The 18,219-nt window shown below is 35.6% G+C and overlaps 1 protein-coding gene across 3 annotated transcripts; it reads right to left on the bottom strand.

The window, feature by feature from the left end:
* Positions 1-343: 343 nt before the first annotated feature.
* LOC107044304 (neuropathy target esterase sws) lies at positions 344-16,902 on the bottom strand. 3 transcript variants are annotated; one of them, XM_015266118.2, is made up of 9 exons: positions 16,547-16,902; positions 12,638-13,764; positions 8,973-10,563; positions 7,955-8,230; positions 6,544-6,730; positions 3,649-3,765; positions 2,994-3,314; positions 1,971-2,260; positions 344-761 (listed from the first exon to the last, which is right to left on the bottom strand). In XM_015266118.2, exons 1-9 carry the CDS (start codon positions 16,550-16,552, stop codon positions 660-662), a joined length of 4,017 nt encoding a protein of 1,338 aa, XP_015121604.1. In that variant the 5' UTR covers positions 16,553-16,902; the 3' UTR covers positions 344-659. The 3 variants fall into 3 exon arrangements, with proteins under 3 accessions (XP_015121604.1, XP_015121603.1, XP_015121605.1); XM_015266117.2 differs by lacking the exon at positions 3,649-3,765 and adding an exon at positions 3,939-4,055 and having other exon boundaries at positions 16,547-16,900; XM_015266119.2 differs by lacking the exon at positions 3,649-3,765.
* Between the last annotated feature and the right edge of the window lie 1,317 nt (positions 16,903-18,219).

Here is an 18,219-nt window from a genome sequence, read left to right as displayed (position 1 = left end):
TCAGACAAGGTGTGAGTGAGAATCTACCGTGAATCCACGGTAAAATTTACCCAACGTTAAGGTAATGTTGGCCGCCAACTTTGGGGCAATGTCGGCTGCCAACGTTGACGGCCTATTGAATTCAATGAAAAATACGACGGCATTCAATTCAATTAAAAATACATCGTCATAGAAATTCCACTCGAAACCAATTGCCAATTCATTAGCAAAAAAATATTCACTATATTATGCCGAAAGCAATTTCCCATTTGATTCTTCTCCCGAGATCTCCCAAAGTTCTTTACACGTGAATCGCAGTCAACGGAAGTTGGAAGAAACAAATTTTTATAATAAACAAAGCGAGTTGGTTTTATGTACAAATAGAAAATTTTCATTTATTTCTTTCGCATTCTTAATATTAAATACAAATGAGTTATTCAGTACGTGTACCTCGATAGATACAATCATTGCATTGTTTACACGATGATTAACGAGATGGTAAACTCTCAGGGGCTGGATTTCGTCGACAAATTTTGTAATTTACATCCCCAACCATGAATAGAAAATATCCCTGTGCTTCATTATGAAAATTTGGATTTTGTCTAGATTATTATTCTAACTTAAATGGTAACCCATTTTATCGCAAGTAAAGCTCTCACTTTTGGTCTTTCTCTCCAGGTTCAAAATAGCTTTGGATGGTACTCCAATTCTGACTCAGCCTCTGTGTCCGAGAGGCTGAGAGAAACTCCTGCACGACGTCTCAATCGGCTGTCGTCAGGACTCTGAAAGTAATGATGAATAAAGATCAAAATAATATTAGCTCATCCGTAGAACGCGGCGAATTCCAAAGAAACGAATTGTTCCTTCAGAACAATTCATTTCTACTTTTTCGATAAATTTCCCATTGATATTTTTGATAAAAAAAATCAGGCCCTTAAAGTAATATGAATGAACTCCAATTAAGTCCTTGAATGTAACGAAGAAAAATAAACTAAAAGGGCAAAAAATCATTCATCACTGATAATTTTTCCTATGAATTTTATCTTTGATGAGTATTAAAAATTGATCCATCAAATTCTTTCTGCAATTATTTTTTTTTAATTTCTCGTAAATTATTTCTTACGAAAAGTTCACACCGAGGATAATTTTCATATTGGGCACAAAATTTTTATTCATTTTTCATGATTTTTCGAGATTTCTTCGTCGAAAAGTTCATTTTCTCATGAGACTCTGTGTTATTTTTTCACTTCTAGATTAATTATTATCAATAATACTAGACTGTCGATTGCGCACAAACTCAACTAGAATATTCCTGGTCTACTAACTTTCGTTTAAAATTTATTTTCTGTAGTGATTCTCACGATTTCTCATCTGGGAATTGGTATTGCACACTTCCCAAACTCGAAAACTTGAAAATCGCTACAAAAAAATCTTGTCCCGGGCTGCTGCGATGGGGTTTTTTATTCGTGTGGTTGGCCAGTCCTCGCCTTCGGCTCGGACGCCAACGCCACACGAGTGAAAAACCCCATTGCAGCAGCCCGGAAAAATACTATTTAGACTTTAATCTTCAAAATTCAAGTTATGTTTACACTACTTCAAGGGTGGCAGAAGCTGGATCATTGGCAATATCTGGAACATTGACTGAATCTCAGAAAATACTCAATTGTGAGAGATATGTTGAGATAAAAATTCCATAGCAATTAAATTGAATTGTTATTGGTCGAAGTAACATTTTTCAAAATAAAAATCCAATATATGTGGACGTCCGCATGAGATATTCACGTTTATCTCTTGCCAACTCCCATTTAAACCCATGTTAAATTATTTTTTCGATCGTCTATAGCGTCGTCACTCTTTACGCTATCAAGTTCATTTTTGGCTCTAAATTTGCATAATCAGATCAAGATTATTGGCATAAACATAACTCCAATAGTGCCAAAGTGGTCCCTTTTCATGCGGACGTCCACATATTATGGAGGAAGGTGTTTTACCTGATCTAGAATCCCAGCAGTTGGCTCTGACGCATAACCGACCTCCTGGGCGTCTTCCTCGAGGTCAGCCTCGTATTCCTCGAACTCATCAGAGTCTGTGTCATCAAGATCACCATAACGATTCCCTCGGGAGACTTTACACACCATTTGCGCGAGGTCTGTGAAGGTGTAAGAGGACGCCTCCGGATTCCCTGACTTGTGTTTTTCTCTCAGCGCTCGTGCGGTCTCTCGGTCTGCGTTGAAACGAGGAAGGACGCCAGCCTTTGATTGACCCTCAAAGTACGTTTTCCCTTTAATCGAAAGAAACGTGGAAATTAATTGATAACAAGTGGACAATTGCATTTATTTATGAATGAGTGTAGTTATTGTTGATAATAAATTAGCAATTTGCCATCAAAATTTTGCGCATTATTTCGTTCTGTCAAATGATTCTATCCTGTCAAATGATTATCCATTTTTTGAACCATGACTAATTCCATTTTGATGACAATTTCTTGAGTGATCGTTGAAAAATCGATTTTTGGAAAAATATCAATCTTTCGAATCTGTATGAAAAATTGAATTTTAATTGGTGTCCGTGAATTTGACGAATACAATGCTTCCATTCGAAAGCAAAAACATCAGTTTTACGAGAATGTGAAATTTACAGGACAAAATCGAGTGCGAAACGGTAAAATTGTCTAATTCAATGTTGTCTATTGATGAGTTTGTAATGAATATCTCGGAATCTAAGGCCGATAGCAGAATTTCTCTCATAACCTTTTTTGTAGAGCGCCTTGAGAGCTACGAAAAAGATAATAATGAGAATGTCGCTATCTCCCTTAGATTAGGAGATATTCTCCGAAAACTCAACTGACAATAAAATGAATAAAACGAGAATAACATGAAATGAACAGAATTTCGATCAAATTCTTCTAGAATTTTCTGGGATACGTTGGGCTTCACATCGAGTTTTTTCGCAGGTAAAAATATCGCATTATCGTCGAAATTATGTCTCAATAATATTATAAATGGAGAAATTACCATGATGATATCCAACGTCCTTGATCTCATCGAAATTGGCAAATTGCAGCGTTTTATATTTGTCAATGGGTGGCCTGATGTATTCACAGTAATCCGAGGACTTGACCTCCTCCAACTGCCTTACGCAGCTGACGTAAGCAAGTCTCGATTGAATGTCAGGTAAATTGGGGACTTTGACAGGAACAGCGAAGGGATTCCATCGTTTCCAGAGTAACCACCAGCCCGACAACGAATCTCCGTAATTTGTTAAATCTGTGTCGTCCTGTGACCCCACGTCGATGGCCAGAATGTGATGTGCTCCATGTCTTAACATGACGTCAGCTAATTTCGTGGATTAGAGAGCATTCATTTTCGAAATTAAGATACGTCAGACGAAAAAATTTAATAGAAAAACCTAGCGAATTCGCTAGATAAATATTACATTTTTATTTAACTTTCTTATTAGTTTTTGGCCGATTCTATTTGAAATGTTCAATAGAAAATGTTCTGTAGAAAAAGTCAATGAAATTCAATTTTTTTACAATTTATTCTGTTGAGATTTTCTATTCAATTTCCTCGGCTTAAATTTCCTAACTATTTTCTGTGAATGGGGCAAAATGAAACAGCCGAAAAATGATTATTTGACGCAATTTTTTGTCGTTTTGAATTATTTTACCTGGAACATTATTAACATAACATCCGTCGACCAAAAGATGCCCGTCGTGAGGATCACAAATGGGAGGAAAAACACCAGCAACTGTCATACTGGACCGCACGTATTTCCAAAGCAATCCTATTCCAATTAAACTCAACATTTGTTTTTAAATTCTCAACGATGCATCCTTTCATCGACGGAAGCGAGTTTCTTCGTCATTCACAATTCCTACTTCAACATTATCATTTTTCTTTCAAGAGATTTACCAAACAATTTTTCCTCTGTAGATTTAATGTTTTCAGTTTAATTACCTGGAAGGTTATTGACGTACCCGCCATCGAGGAGTAGGTGGCCATCAGTGGGGTCGCATAATGGTGGCATATAACCAGACAATGACATCGAACTTCGAATGTAACGCCACAGCGATCCTAAACATCACCACGAATTAATTGGATTTTCCTTTTAATTATTCTTCAATTTGATTTGATCGATTCTATAGTGGAGTAGCCAAACGTCAATGTATCATTCTAAGAATGAGTGATTTTGGGGGGAAATGTCACGCACAAAAAAATTTAATAGAAAAACCTGGCGAACTTGATAGAATTTCATTGGATTTCTATTAGTTGAACTTTCTGTTAGTTTTCGGCTGTTTTTATTGAAATGGTTAACTGAAAATTTTCTATAGAAAACATCAATAGAATTCGATTCTTCTACACAACTTATTCTACTGAGATTTGTTGTATAGGATTTCTATAGTTTTTTTTTCGTTCTCTTTTGTTTACTTTACATTAGGAAAATTAAACAAAAAAAACTTGGGAAATTTGGGCCGAGGGAATTCTATAGAAAATATCTCAATAGAATAAGCTGCACAGAAAAATCGAATTCTCTTGAATTTTTCTATAGAATGTTTACTGTTAAATATTTCAATGAAAGCGGCCAAAAACTAATAGAGAGTTCATTTGAAATAGAATTGTTTAGTGAATTCGCTAGGTTTTTCTATTAATTTTTTTCGTACACGATCGAGAAAACTTTTTAGTGGAAATTTTTTTTCAGCTGCAAGGCTCTCGATATTCTCTCCTGAAATTTTTGTATTTCACAGAATTCTAGTACCAATCTCGTCAAAAAAAGCCTAGCGCATTCGTTAGAGAATTTTCTTGGACAATTGAAAATTCTATCGGTTTTTCGTCGATTATATTGAGGAAATTTTATTGAAACAAATCTATTAAATTTCATTTTTCTATGCAACTCATTCTCTCAAATATTGTCTATAGAAATTCCTCGACCTGAATTTTCTCAGTTTTTTTGTCAGATTTTTGCCATTAGAAGAGAAACAAAATGGAGTCGAAGAATCTTGCAGAATTTCTGTAGAAAATATTTCAATAGAAACCGCAAAAAAAAATAAAATTCAATGGAAATCCAACAGAATTGTCTCTAACGAATTCGCTAGATTTTTTTTACAAAATTGATTCCAGCTGCAAGGCTCTCGATATTCTCTCCCAAAATGTCTCACTATCGAAATAATTTCCTTATTTCACAGAATTAAGTACGAAAAAATTGCATAGAAAAACCTAGCGTATTCGTTAGAGAATTTTACTGGACTTCAATTGAAAATTCTTTGTTTTTCGTCGATTACATTGAGAATATTTTATTGAAAAAAATCTATTGAATTTCATTTTTCTATACTTCTATTCTATTCAAATATTTTTTACAGAAATTCCTCGACCAGAATTTTCTCGGTTTTTTGTCTAATTTTTGCAATTAGAAGAGAAAAAAATGGAATGGAAAAAACGTCAAGAACTCAATGTTGAAGAATTTCTATAGAAAATATCGCAATAGAAAAAGTAGTAAAGAAACCCGAAATTCTACGGATTTTGTTCTATGAAATAGTTTCGGAGTTTAGAGTTGTTAAATAAAATCAGCGAAATAGCAATAAAATCTTTTGTCCAGAATTTTTTAACGAATTCATTAGAAAATTCTATTGAATTTCAATTCGAAATTCTTTCGTTTAGCAAAGTTATTTGCCAATTCTATTTTTAAAAAATCTGCTGCTTCTCTGAGGATTTTTATGAGTAGGAATGCTCAATAGAAAATATTTTATAGAGAAAACCAATAGAATTCATTCAATTGGTTTCAATCTCATTCTGTACATTTTTTTGAAAGAAAACCTAGGAAATTCATCCCGAGAAAATTCTGTAGAAAATCTCCCAATGAATTTTCCTACAGAATTTTTCAACAGCATCAGCGAAAATCGAATAGAATTTCCAATATAAGTTCAACAGAAATCTAATCGAATTCTCCACCCAATTCGCGAGGTTTTTACACAAAATTTTGTTCGTGTGTGCTGCGTAACGTTTAACCACTTCACTGTTTAATCCTCAATCAACAGCTTTCAAATAACTTATAAACACTGTAAATTATTATTATAATAACCGAGGACTGTATTCCTTACTTTATTGATACGTAATTCAACCAATTCATTCATCAATCATTACTTTTACTGTTAATCAACCGAATAATCAAAGATACTGATGCTGATCATCTCAATCCATGAAACAACGAAATAAAACCCAACTTTACGCTTACAATTGCTGACCTATGTACAACGATGAGTACGTCAACAACGATTCATTGAAAACTCGCTCCCGTCAATGAAATTGAATTTATCAGCAAACAAACAAACGAACAAACAATGAAAACAAACGAGTGCATTTATTCATTAATGAAAAAAACAGAAGAAATGAGAAGCACAGTCTACTGTACTGCAACTATTCTACGGTGAAGATTATTAGAAAAAAATTTTGCTAGAGTATAAACTCGACTAATGAATTTGACAATAAATGTGAACAAATAAGTGAGTGAACTTTTTACTGTCGAGTAAAGTACAATCTACTCTAATTATCATTTTGAGATACAAACCATGTGTATGCGTGCGCATACAAGAAGCTGTGATGTCAGTAGTTATGATGAAGAAAGGCAGCCAGAGGTCTTCGATGTAAGTATCTCCGAACGTTGCTTGAATCGTTTTATTGAAGTCTTTTCCGGAGAACATTGACGTCATTGGGTACGTTAAGTCCATGATTTGACGCCACCATTGAGTCATTTTCTGGAGAGAAATAAATACTTTTGTTTTATCGTCATGTTTTTGCTGATGTCTTTATTCTTGGGGAATTATATCGTCATTTGGGTGATCAGCGAGCTGAAGGGGCTTCATTTCGTGAGAAAAAATGATGACGTTGTTTCGAAATTCTTATAGGACGTTCATAGTTGCTACATTACGTTACGAGGATTGACGATTATTTAGCTTTAATTTTATGAAATTTAGAAATATTTGCTCAATAGTCAATTTATAATTCCATAATATCAATTATTTAATTCACAGTCAATTGAAAATTTAAATTATCAATTCAGTAGCGAAGTGGTAAAAGGAGATAAGTCAATTTTGACTATTGACGAGTTTTCAATCAATATCTCGGAATCTGAGGGAGATAGCGAAATTTTCGTAATTACATTTCTTGTAGCTCTCAATCGGCTCCACAAAAAAGGTTATAACAAAAATTTCGCTATCTCCCTTAGATTCCGAGATATTGATTGAAAACTGGTCAATAGTCAAAATTGGCTCGTTTTAACACTTCGCTACTGAATTATTTTATAATATTCAAATTTCAACGAAAATATTACAAGAATTAATGATTGATGCCAATCTATGGCCTGAAACAATTATGATTTATAGACAAATTATCGAAAGAAAAATGAACGAGAAATAAGAAAGATTTTCTATTTCTGTTCCAAATGGAAATTCTTGCTGGAGATAATAACGATTACTATTCTCCAGACAGAGGCAACATTTTATTTTTTGACGGTTTAAACTTCTTTACACTGGGAAAAAAAATTACTTTTGCCAAGGAATCATTTTCTTGGGAGAAGAATTCATTTTTTCAGGAGCTTATTTCTCTAGGCCAGTCATTCCCAGGTGGTCCATGTCCATCTCCAAATTTTACAATTATGTTGAATAATGGGATGATTATGCTACATATGACCTTGAGTGAATACGCTTAATTATTTTTCAATTTTCTCAAATTCGAGGTTTTCTAACGTATAATAATTTGAAATAATTTTAAAGGTTAATAATTGTCAATTGAGTTCATTCACGGTCATATGTAATATAATCATTCCATAATTGAACATAATTATAATATTTAGAGATGGACTTGGACTCCTTGATAATGACTGGCCTGGAGAAATCCGCTCCGCAAAAAATAGATTCTTCTCCCAAGAAAATGATTCCTTGGCAAAAGTAATTTTTTTTCTCAGTGTACTTTGTCCCTACCTTGGACCATTCTCGCGCTTTTTGCGTCGTCGTAGTGATGTTCTTCTCCATGCACCATAAAGCCCCCATGAAGGAGCCAATACTGACCCCCCCAATCATGTCAATAGGAATCCCTGCCTCCAGAATAGCTTTCAACATCCCCACATGTGCAGCTCCCCTTGCTCCACCTCCACCGAGGACCAGCCCCACTGATGTACCTGTCAACCACCTCGCCAATCTGCTAAAGTCACTGTGGACGTTGGGCTCCGACATGAGGACCTTTGAGTACAGCTCATTCTGAAAGAATTAAAATAATTTCATTGGGTAGAAAAAACAATCGCTCTATTGAGTTATTCTAGAAAAAATTACAACCCGAGACTTTTTTATTGTTTTGTAGAGAATATTTTAGATTTTTTAAGCAGTCGTTAGAAGTCTTCAGAAATTTTCCCAATTTTTACCAAGAATTATTATTTTTTTAAATTTATAAAAGAATTACTGATTGAAGAATGTATAATACCAACAGTTCAAGTAATTAAGAAAATCTTGGCTATAGCTTTGATGAAATGAAATAAAAAATTTGTTTCCATGCGCAGGATCTTATTAAATTTTTTAAGCACTGAAAAACAACAGAATTCGATTATTTTTTGTAACTCACTCCACGTATATATTTTCTGTAGGAATTTCTCGACTTAAATTTTCTCCGTGTTTTGTTTGATTTGTCAAATGAAATTAAAAAATGCAGTCCAAAAAGATCTCTCAATATAATATTCCATCACTTTCCCTATATAACTCATAGAATTCTCAATAGAAGTTCAATAGAAATCTAATCGAATTCTCTCGCCAATCCGCTACGTTTTTACAACAAATTGTCTTCCACGCCCAGGATCTTATAATTTTTCAAGTGCAGAAAATTTTCAAGAACTGAAAAAGTTTTTAACTTCCCGATCTATCGTGTAGTTATAGTAATTTAAAATTCTCTTCACCTTAAAAAATTCGGTGGCCCATCCCACTAAAATAAAAATCCCCAACCTCCACTTACAATTCTGTACTGCGACCTCCTAGTGAACATCCTCTTGGGACACTGAATATGAAAATGACTAGAGACCCAACTCCTCATATTCAGCCACTGCACAGTATTGGAAGGTCTCTGGCCACTCTGCTCCTTGTGCAGAAGCACGAGTTCCTTCTGCGTCCTCATAGCGAGTCTCTCCACCTCCCTCTCAGTCCTCCCCAGACTCGGGGGTCGATCCCCCAGTCCGACAATGAGAATGCAGTCAGCCTGCCTGACACACCTCTGCGTCCAGGCTGTGTACGTCGAGTCGCACTGATACAGCGAAATCCTGTGCTGATCCTCCTGCTGCGCCAGCCAAGACGTGAGCCTGTACTCATTAGGCGGCTCCATAATACTCGCCCCCAGAGTCTTCCTCACGACCTCAGAAGTCAGTCTCAAGCAGGGTCCAATGGCACAGAGCGAGTGATACAGTTCATACGTAAAAGCAGTGAGAGGCACATCCTCAGAGACCGGAACAATAGCGACAGTAGAGAAATTCACCTGCGCAGGTCTGGCATCGACAGTGGCCCTCTGACTGCTGGTGACAGGACTCTGAACCTGCTTCCAAGTCCCCAGAATCCTGTGCCCGAGCAAATTAATTAATCTCGTCACGACGATCGGATACCTCAGCTTGATAACGTTGAAGAGTCCCTCAGGGAGTTTCGCAAGCTCTGAATCACGAACAGCCATCACAGTGGTGGACCTAGGGGTCTGCGTCACCATCTCCACGATCCCCACGAGGTCCCCCTTTCCATACTCAGCCACGAGCTCCTTCTTCCCGTTGGCGTGAGTGATGACAGACCTCAAACGTCCACTCAACACGATGAACGTCGAGTCTGACTCGTCCCCTTGACGATAAACAGCTCGACCACTCTCGAGAAAGAGCCAGTCCAGGGCGAAGTCCACCTGGCGGACGAAAGGGCTCAACCTTCGAACCACAGTGTTGGCGACGTGGAGGACGACCGTTGGGGTGTCCCTCATTATCGAGAAGAAGGTCTGCTTGCTCAGGAGGGCGATTCTGCTCGGGTGTTTGGCTCTGATTGTGTAGAACGAGGGCTCGCCTGTCAGCACTGCCAGACCACCCACTATCTCTCCCTGGTGAGCGCTGAACATGTGGATCTCCTCGTTCGTTGCGTTACCCTCAGCACCTTTTTGGGAGACTATTAGGGAGCCGGAGACCACGTAGACTAGGGCAACGTCCTTGTGGGACTCTTCTTTCATGAGGTAAGTGCCAGCTGGGACTTCGCGGATCTGTACTTTCTCCTTGAGGACTGAGTCGTCCTCTAGGCCGAGCTCTTTGACGAACGCCTCGGTCGCTATTTGGACCAGGTGGGCCTCGTCGAAGGGGGGCGGGGGCTCGTTGGTCGATTTTTTTCGGGGGAAGCCTGAGGGGGTGCCTGTGTGCATCACGTCCGGTCCGCTCTGGCTGCTGGGGTGGCTTGGGGGGTGCGAGGGGAGGCTTGAGGGGGGCAACGAGGACCAGTGGGCGTCGCACTCGGGCACCATGTCCGGGGTCGTTGTGTGACTCACTGGGAGCTGGGACGACGCCAGGAGCTTCCAGTCTAGGTTGTTTTTCGTTCTGGTGGAGGGAATAACAAATTAATATTTTCTTTTTTTCGTTGTTGGAAGGAATAACAAATTAATTTTACTGTTTTTCGTTCTCTTAAAAGGAGTAAAATGTTGATATTTTTATGTTGCCAGTTTTCGGAATTATTCTTGGAGAAAAGTTACTGCCTTTTGATTAAATTGAGAAGTACAATCTGGAATTTATGTGGGGCAAGGAAAGAGTGAAATCATGGCTGAACTCAATGGAGAGTTACGTTTCAAAGTTCAAAACGAGACCATTCGATTTTTCACTTTTTTTTTTATATAAAAGTATTTCCAGAATTTGATAATTATTATAAGTAGGCGAAATATTTTATTTTCTTGGATCATTTCGATGGAAAGTGTTAGAAACAAAATGAAATTTCATGGACAGTTTAGTAGTTATTTTGAGGAGAGCGACGTGGATTTCGATTAAGGGGGGAAAATCATGAAATTTTAAAATTTATCTGAAAATTTGAGGGGATTACAGATTTACTTGGCAGCGGACAGATGAGGATTTCCAAAATGACTTGAATTTTCAGATCAGAAACATTATTTAATTTTATCATCGTTTGTGTGTTTCGTTTTTTGATGAATTTAACAAACGCTAAAGTTAAATCAAAATTCACCTGAATTTTCCTGAATTTTATAAATTTTTATGAAATAATTTAATTGAAATATAAAGTTTCCATTGAGTTTTCTCTTCAGGTTTCTCAGCAGAAAGATGAGGATTCCCAAAATTCCTTGAATTTTCAGATCAGGAAAATTATTCCATGTTGTTTATTAATAACAATTATAATTATAATTGTAATTTAATTTTTTAACTTTTGCACATTTTGTACCAAATTTTAATGAATTCAAAGTAAAATTTATCTGAATTTTCTTGATTTCTATAAATTTTTACTGAATAATTCAACTAAAATATAAAGTTTCCATTGAATTTTCTCCTCAATTTTTAGATCAGGAAAATTCATTTCATCTCATCCCTGTTTATTTATTTAATTTCATAATTTTCTCATATTTCGTACCAAATTATGCTGAATTCAAAACAAAATTTACCTGAATTTTCATATTAGTAAAACTATTTCGTGTTATTCTTATTTGTTCATTTTATTTTCCAATTTTCGCATATTTAGTACCAACCGACGCCGAATTCAAAACGAAATTCCCCCGAACTTTCCCGATTTCTACAAATTGTCATAAAATAATTCAACTGAAACCTGAAATTCCCATTGCTATTTCAGATCAGGAAAATTCATTTCATCTCATCCCTGTTTATTTATTCCATTTCATAATTTTCTCATACTCAGTACCAAATTATGCTGAATTAAAAACGAAATTCCCCCGAACTTTCCTGACTTTTACAAATTGTCATAGAATAATTCAACTGAAATCTAAAGTTCCCATTGCTATTTCAGATCAGGAAAATTCATTTCATCTCATCCCTGTTTATTTAATTCATTACATAATTTTCTCATACTCAGTACCAAATTATGCTGAATTCAAAGCAAAATTTACCTGAATTTTCATATTAGTAAAACTATTTCGTGTTATTCTTATTTGTTCAGTTCATTTTTCAATTTTCGCATATTTAGTACCAAACGACGCCGAATTCAAAACGAAATTCCCCCGAACTTTCCTGACTTCTACAAATTGTCATAGAATAATTCAACTGAAATCTAAAGTTCCCATTGCTATTTCAGATCAGGAAAATTCATTTCATCTCATCCCTGTTTATTTAATTCATTACATAATTTTCTCATACTCAGTACCAAATTATGCTGAATTCAAAGCAAAATTTACCTGAATTTTCATATTAGTAAAACTATTTCGTGTTATTCTTATTTGTTCATTTCATTTTCCAATTTTCGCATATTTAGTACCAACCGACGCCGAATTCAGAACGACATTCCCCCGAACTTTCCTGACTTCTACAAAATGTCATAGAATTATTCAATTGAAACCTAAATTCTCCTCAAATCATGTATTTTCACGTCCGAAACAGCAAGAAACCTCAGTGAACCCATCTCTCTCTCAAAAAAAAAATATCCACAACTCTTTTACCTTACCTCTTCAACCCTCCAATATTAACCGGATGTGAGCCATGAGCACTAGCCTCACTGCCCTCCTGCCCCTCATTAGAAGTAGAATAAGAAGCCCCATCATGAACTTGAGTGGAAAAATTCTCTTTCGTCCTGGACCTCACAGGCGACCCGGAGAAAGGGCTCTGCTTCTTCTTATGAGACCCCGGATTGACCAGCTCAGCAGACAGCCCCAAGTACTGATGAAGCGCCGTGAAGGTGACCCTCTGCAGCCTCACCATGATGACCTGAATGACCCGAATGAAAGCATCAGGATGATCCTGAAAAACCTCCTGAAACGCGCTCATGGGTAATTTCACAACGACGGAGTCCTCAACAGCCCTGGCTGAGACTGTCTTGTACGTGCTTGTGTGTCCAGTCAGGACATCAGTGAAGCTGAGAAGACTCGTCACCGATTCCCCAGTCTTGACGAGTTTCAGTGGCACCTGAGAGCCGTCAACTCCATTAATATAGACATTAACGAGTCCCTGCTGGACTATAAAAACATTCTCATCAGGATCTCCGATCTTGAACAGAGCTGATCCAGCTGGTAAATTCATAATCTCAGTGTGTTTGCATAATTTCAAGAACACGGGCTTCTCAAAGTGTCCAAAAACCCTGATACTTTGGAGAATGTAAAGTGCATCTGGAGGAACTCTGTCTCCAGGTCCAAGATCTTCCTCCAAGTACTCGGCCGGTGGCTCCAGGACCTTCAGCTGCTGCGGCGCAGTGTCCTTCTTAAGCTGGAGCAATCTCCTCGCAAATCTCATGACCGCACGACGCTTCTTACCCTGACCCGTGGGATGCACCTGCCCACTTATTGACTTCACCTTGCGCAGCATCTTTCTACCGTAGAACAGGACCTTGTCTCGCTTACGAAACCTTGGCTTTCCACTTCCTACCCCAACGAACTCCTTCACCTCTTTCACGAGGAGCTCTTTGTTCTTCCATTTTCGGAGGAAGGAGAGGAGAACTGTGATGAAGAGGATTACTATCGCTGTGGAGATTATCAGGACGTTCCGGGTTATTTGGTAGTCCGAGAGCAGCTGGTAGAACCATGGTGGGATCGTGTAGGATCCGACGTTTGTGCTTATGTGGTTAAACAGCTCCACAACCTGGAATTTACGAAGGGAAACATTCGTACAGTACACTGAGAGAAAAACAAATACTTTGAGAATTTCGTCGTTTTTCTCTCAGAGTAGTGAAGTGGTGGATTATCCTTCGAACGTGATCTTGGTTGTTTTTTTTTTATTTTGATAATCTGAAATGATCGCGAATTGCTATTTAGTTTTACATAGCCCTGGAGTCAAAACGGTGAAAAAAAGCTGAACATTTTCAAATAGCGTTTTTGAATAATATTGGGAAATAAACCCAATAGAGAGGAAATTGCAAATTAATAATTTGATGTATCTAACGGCTGTTAAGTCGTCATTTGTCACAGAAGTCAATGGCAGTCAGATCGCTAGTTACCATGATAAATTATCCATTCACTATTTCCTCTCTACCGGACTTATTTCTTAATCTTTATTAAAAACACTCTTTCAGTTTTTTTTTACTTTTGTACAATAATAATAATTATAATATAATAATAATTATAATTATAATTTTTAGGGACTCATGCGTGATGTAAAATCCAATAGAAATTGTGATATATTTTACATTATGACGATGGAAAAATAATGGAGATAACGATCGAAAGATAATCCACCCGGATCTTAAGCCAATTTCGAGTATTGTCAGTTTTCAATGAATATCTCGAAATCTAAAGGAGATAGCAAAATTCTTGTCATGACGGTTTTTATAGAGCGAATTGAGAGCTATAAAAAAGGTCATTACAAATTTCGCTATCTCTCTTAGTTTCGGAGATATTCCTCGAAAACTCAGCTAACAGAATGAGAATTCTCTTGGTTTTATTGGAATTCTGTTAAAAAATTCCGCGGGTTCTGCGCCATTTCTATGAGAGATTATGCAAGTTCACAGTGTCTTTTTGGCAAGAGATATTTGGTGGAAAATAGATTTTGAGTTTTCTGTGCAAATTCTTGGATCTAAACTTTCCGAAATCCTTCCGCTGTATTTTGTTTTATTTCTCATGACAAAATCCTAGAGTTTCAAGGGAATGATTTATACATAAAGAATCAAATCAGTGATAGGCATATCAATCAATTATAATTACTGTTAAATTGTGAAGTTGTCAATTTTAGACATAAATCTTAAAATTTTAAATATTAAATTAAACATCAATTTGTACATTTAGATTTCGAAATATTCTACCAGCCAATAATTTAGGTAGGAAGATTGACGATTATTTGGATAATCGAAAATCAAGTACCTAAATTTAGAATTTGCTTGTTAACTAAAAAATTACATTTCAATATTATCAAATATTTTATTCCCATCAATCGGAAAATTTAGTTGATAAATTTTATAATTTTTTAAATTTGTTAAATATAGTTAAACTTAGAACAATATGAGGAGATAATCTCTTTTTAATGTTGTCAAAATCTAATATTATTGCCCATTCCTGAATTACAAATCTGTAAACTTTTTCCCATCGAATATTTATTAAAAAATAACAGCAAATTTGCGTAAGTTCCAACAGAAATTCAATAAGAATTCTTGGGGAAAGGTTTCTCAAGCCCTACACGCACGAAAAATTTAATAGAAAAGCCTAGCAAATTCATTAGAAAATTCCATCGGATTTCTACTGAATTTTCTATTAGTTTTTGGCCGATTCTATTGAAATTCTCAATACAAAAAATTCATAGAAACAGTCAAGAGAATTCGATTATTCTATATAACTCATTCCCTTCAGATATTTTCTATAGAATTCCCTCGGCTCAAATTATTTAAGTTTCTTCATTCCATTTTTCTTTTTTTTTCGTCAAAAAAATGAAACAAAAAACTTGGAAAATTGGATCCGAGGAAATTCTGTAGGAAATATCTCAGTAAAACAATTTGTATCGAAAAACTTAGTTAATAAATTTTGTAATATTTTTAATTTGTTAAATATATTTAAACTTAGAACAATATGAGGAGATAATCTCTTTTTAATGTTGTCAAAATCTAATATTATTGCTCATTCCTGAATCAAATCTGTAACTTTTTCCCATCGAATATTAATTAAAAAATAACAGCAAATTTGCGTAAGTTCCAACAGAAATTCAATAAGAATTCTTGGGGAAAGGTTTCTCAAGCCCTACACGCACGAAAAATTTAATAGAAAAGCCTAGCAAATTCATTAGAAAATTCCATCGGATTTCTACTGAATTTTCTATTAGTTTTTGGCCGATTCTATTGAAATTCTCAATACAAAAAATTCATAGAAACAGTTAAGAGAATTCGATTTTTCCATATAACTCATTCTCTTCAGATATTTTCTATAGAATTCCCTCGGCTTAAATTATTTAAGTTTCTTCATTCCATTTTTCTTTTCATCAAAAAAATTAAACAAAAAACAGAACATTTACACCGAGGAAATTCTATAAAAAATATCTCAGTAAAATAATTTGTATCGAAAAACGATTTTTTTGTCTTTTTCTATAAAATATTTTCTACTGAAAATTTCAATCTGACAGAATGGTCTAACGAATTCGTTAGGTTTTTCTATTAATTTTTTTGGTGCGTGTCTAATTCATGACGTGTGTAACTGCAGAGTGGAATTTTAACCTCTCGCCCACTCCACTGCCCAATTAATTCTCCAATTTAATTGTCTCGTAATAATCAGTTAAACTCTAAAGATCATCCGGGCAATTAGTGAATGATTATAAACAAATCAGAGTATTTGGTAACACTTAGCGAATATTGAGCAACACTTTGTAGGACAAAGGCGAGGTGTCAGGGTCATTTCGCCTTTGTCTTAGGCTAAGAGACAAATGCAAAATTGTAATGTGCAATTACCTCCATCGTGAAAATGCCAGAACCACATTCTCGCTCTTCAATTCACGCGTAACCCCTTCTAGAGACGTTGTATCACTAACCACTTACGAATTGCGTAACGACTGGGGGAAGGTGAGTGGATGTGCTACTGAAGGAAAGGATATACAAGGGAAAAAACAAATAATCGGTGGAGCTGATTGGCGTAGTCGACAAAACAGAGTCAACTTCGTCAATGAATGGGACACGTAAAGAAAATCAAATGAACCTTTGACTGTTTGACACTATATACGTCCACACAGTCCACACTGTTCCTGTCATTCAACGCCATTATTGGTTTTTAGAACATACGATATGATGATGACACAACATTGACGGAGGAGGACAGAAAAAGGTGATTGGTGACGCAGAAAAAAATTAAATTGAAAATTAACTTCAATGGTTTATAATCAGGGTCAACTTATTCTCATTTTATGGATAGTTTTGTCGACAGATTGGTTCGGAGATTTGAAAAGTGATTTGGGAATTTACGCTCGGTCAATAAGTGGAACATTTACTTTGTCGACGTCGTATCCGATTTTGCTAAAGATGAAAGAAACGTGAAGTTGTTTTATATCGAAGTATCTCGAAACTGCCGGAGCGCTAATCCTCAATTCTGATTGGTCAATGAGTCACGTGAAGTAGTCGCTGAAAAAATCCCCGATATTTTTTCAAATTCTTCAAATGCCAAACATTTTTTCCGCGTCTTATTTTTCATTTTTTCATGTGTGAAGTTTATCTTTGTGTCAAAACATATCTAAATTGCCTAATTGTTGATCATGAGAACAGCATTTCTAATTTTTTTAATTCACGAATTATTCTTCACTTCCCAAATTTTTATTTTTTCATATTTATCATACGCAAAAATGATCAGCTCTTGCTTCTTAGATTTTCATACATAAATTCTAAACTCTACAAAATTCATGAAAATTCTTCGCTTTCCCAAGTAATTCGAGAAAAATCTTTGAAGATCTACGGTTATCTGGAAAACTGTAAAATTTTCCGAAGAATTCCAGAAATTTGTTCAACTTTCTAGGAAATCAATTCATAACCCTCCCCTCATTTTTCAACAATTACAGATTTTAATCAGATTATTTTAAAAAGTAAAAAAAGAATTAATCGAAGATGAAAAATTATTCATTGATGTTTCACTCTTCATTCCCTTAATTCTCTCCAAGTCATTATCAATATTTATAAAACATCTATGAGTATATGAAGTTTAATAAATTCGATTTCTTCATTTTCACAACAAAAAGATAAGCGCGCGCGAAAGCGCGCGCACAGATCTAGTAGAAATGAAAAAATAAAAAGTGTCCATTTTCCACACCCCCACCCTAAAACATCCTATTTTACTAAACGTGAAAGAAACGTGAAGTTGTTTTATATCGAAATATCTCGAAACTGCTTGGGCGCTAATCCTTAATTCTAATTGGTCAATATGTGACACGAAGTTATTCACAAAACAAACCGCGGCATTTTCAAATTCTTGAGTGACAATCTCAAATTCTTCAGTGGTAAATTTTTTTTCACGTCATATATATATATATATAATATATATTTCACATGTATATATATCATCGGTGAAATTAATAAATTCTGTTCTTTTGTGGAGACCGATTATTTAAAAAAATTGAAGATAATTAATTGAAAATGAAAAA

This window comes from Diachasma alloeum, unplaced genomic scaffold (assembly GCF_001412515.2).
Source record: "Diachasma alloeum isolate Michigan unplaced genomic scaffold, Dall2.0 Dall_scaffold_00711, whole genome shotgun sequence".
NCBI classification, from domain to species: domain Eukaryota; kingdom Metazoa; phylum Arthropoda; class Insecta; order Hymenoptera; family Braconidae; genus Diachasma; species Diachasma alloeum.
This window is presented reverse-complemented; position numbering and strand designations above follow the sequence as displayed.

What these genes read in the sequence shown, in the direction of transcription:
- LOC107044304 (XM_015266118.2), bottom strand. An exon ending in TATGCGCACGCATACACATG is followed by an intron (nt 3,766 to 6,543) that starts GTTTGTATCTCA and finishes TAATTGGAATAG; the next exon opens with GATTGCTTTGGAAATACGTG. An exon ending in TTATGTTAATAATGTTCCAG is followed by an intron (nt 3,315 to 3,648) that starts GTAAAATAATTC and finishes CCACGAAATTAG; the next exon opens with CTGACGTCATGTTAAGACAT.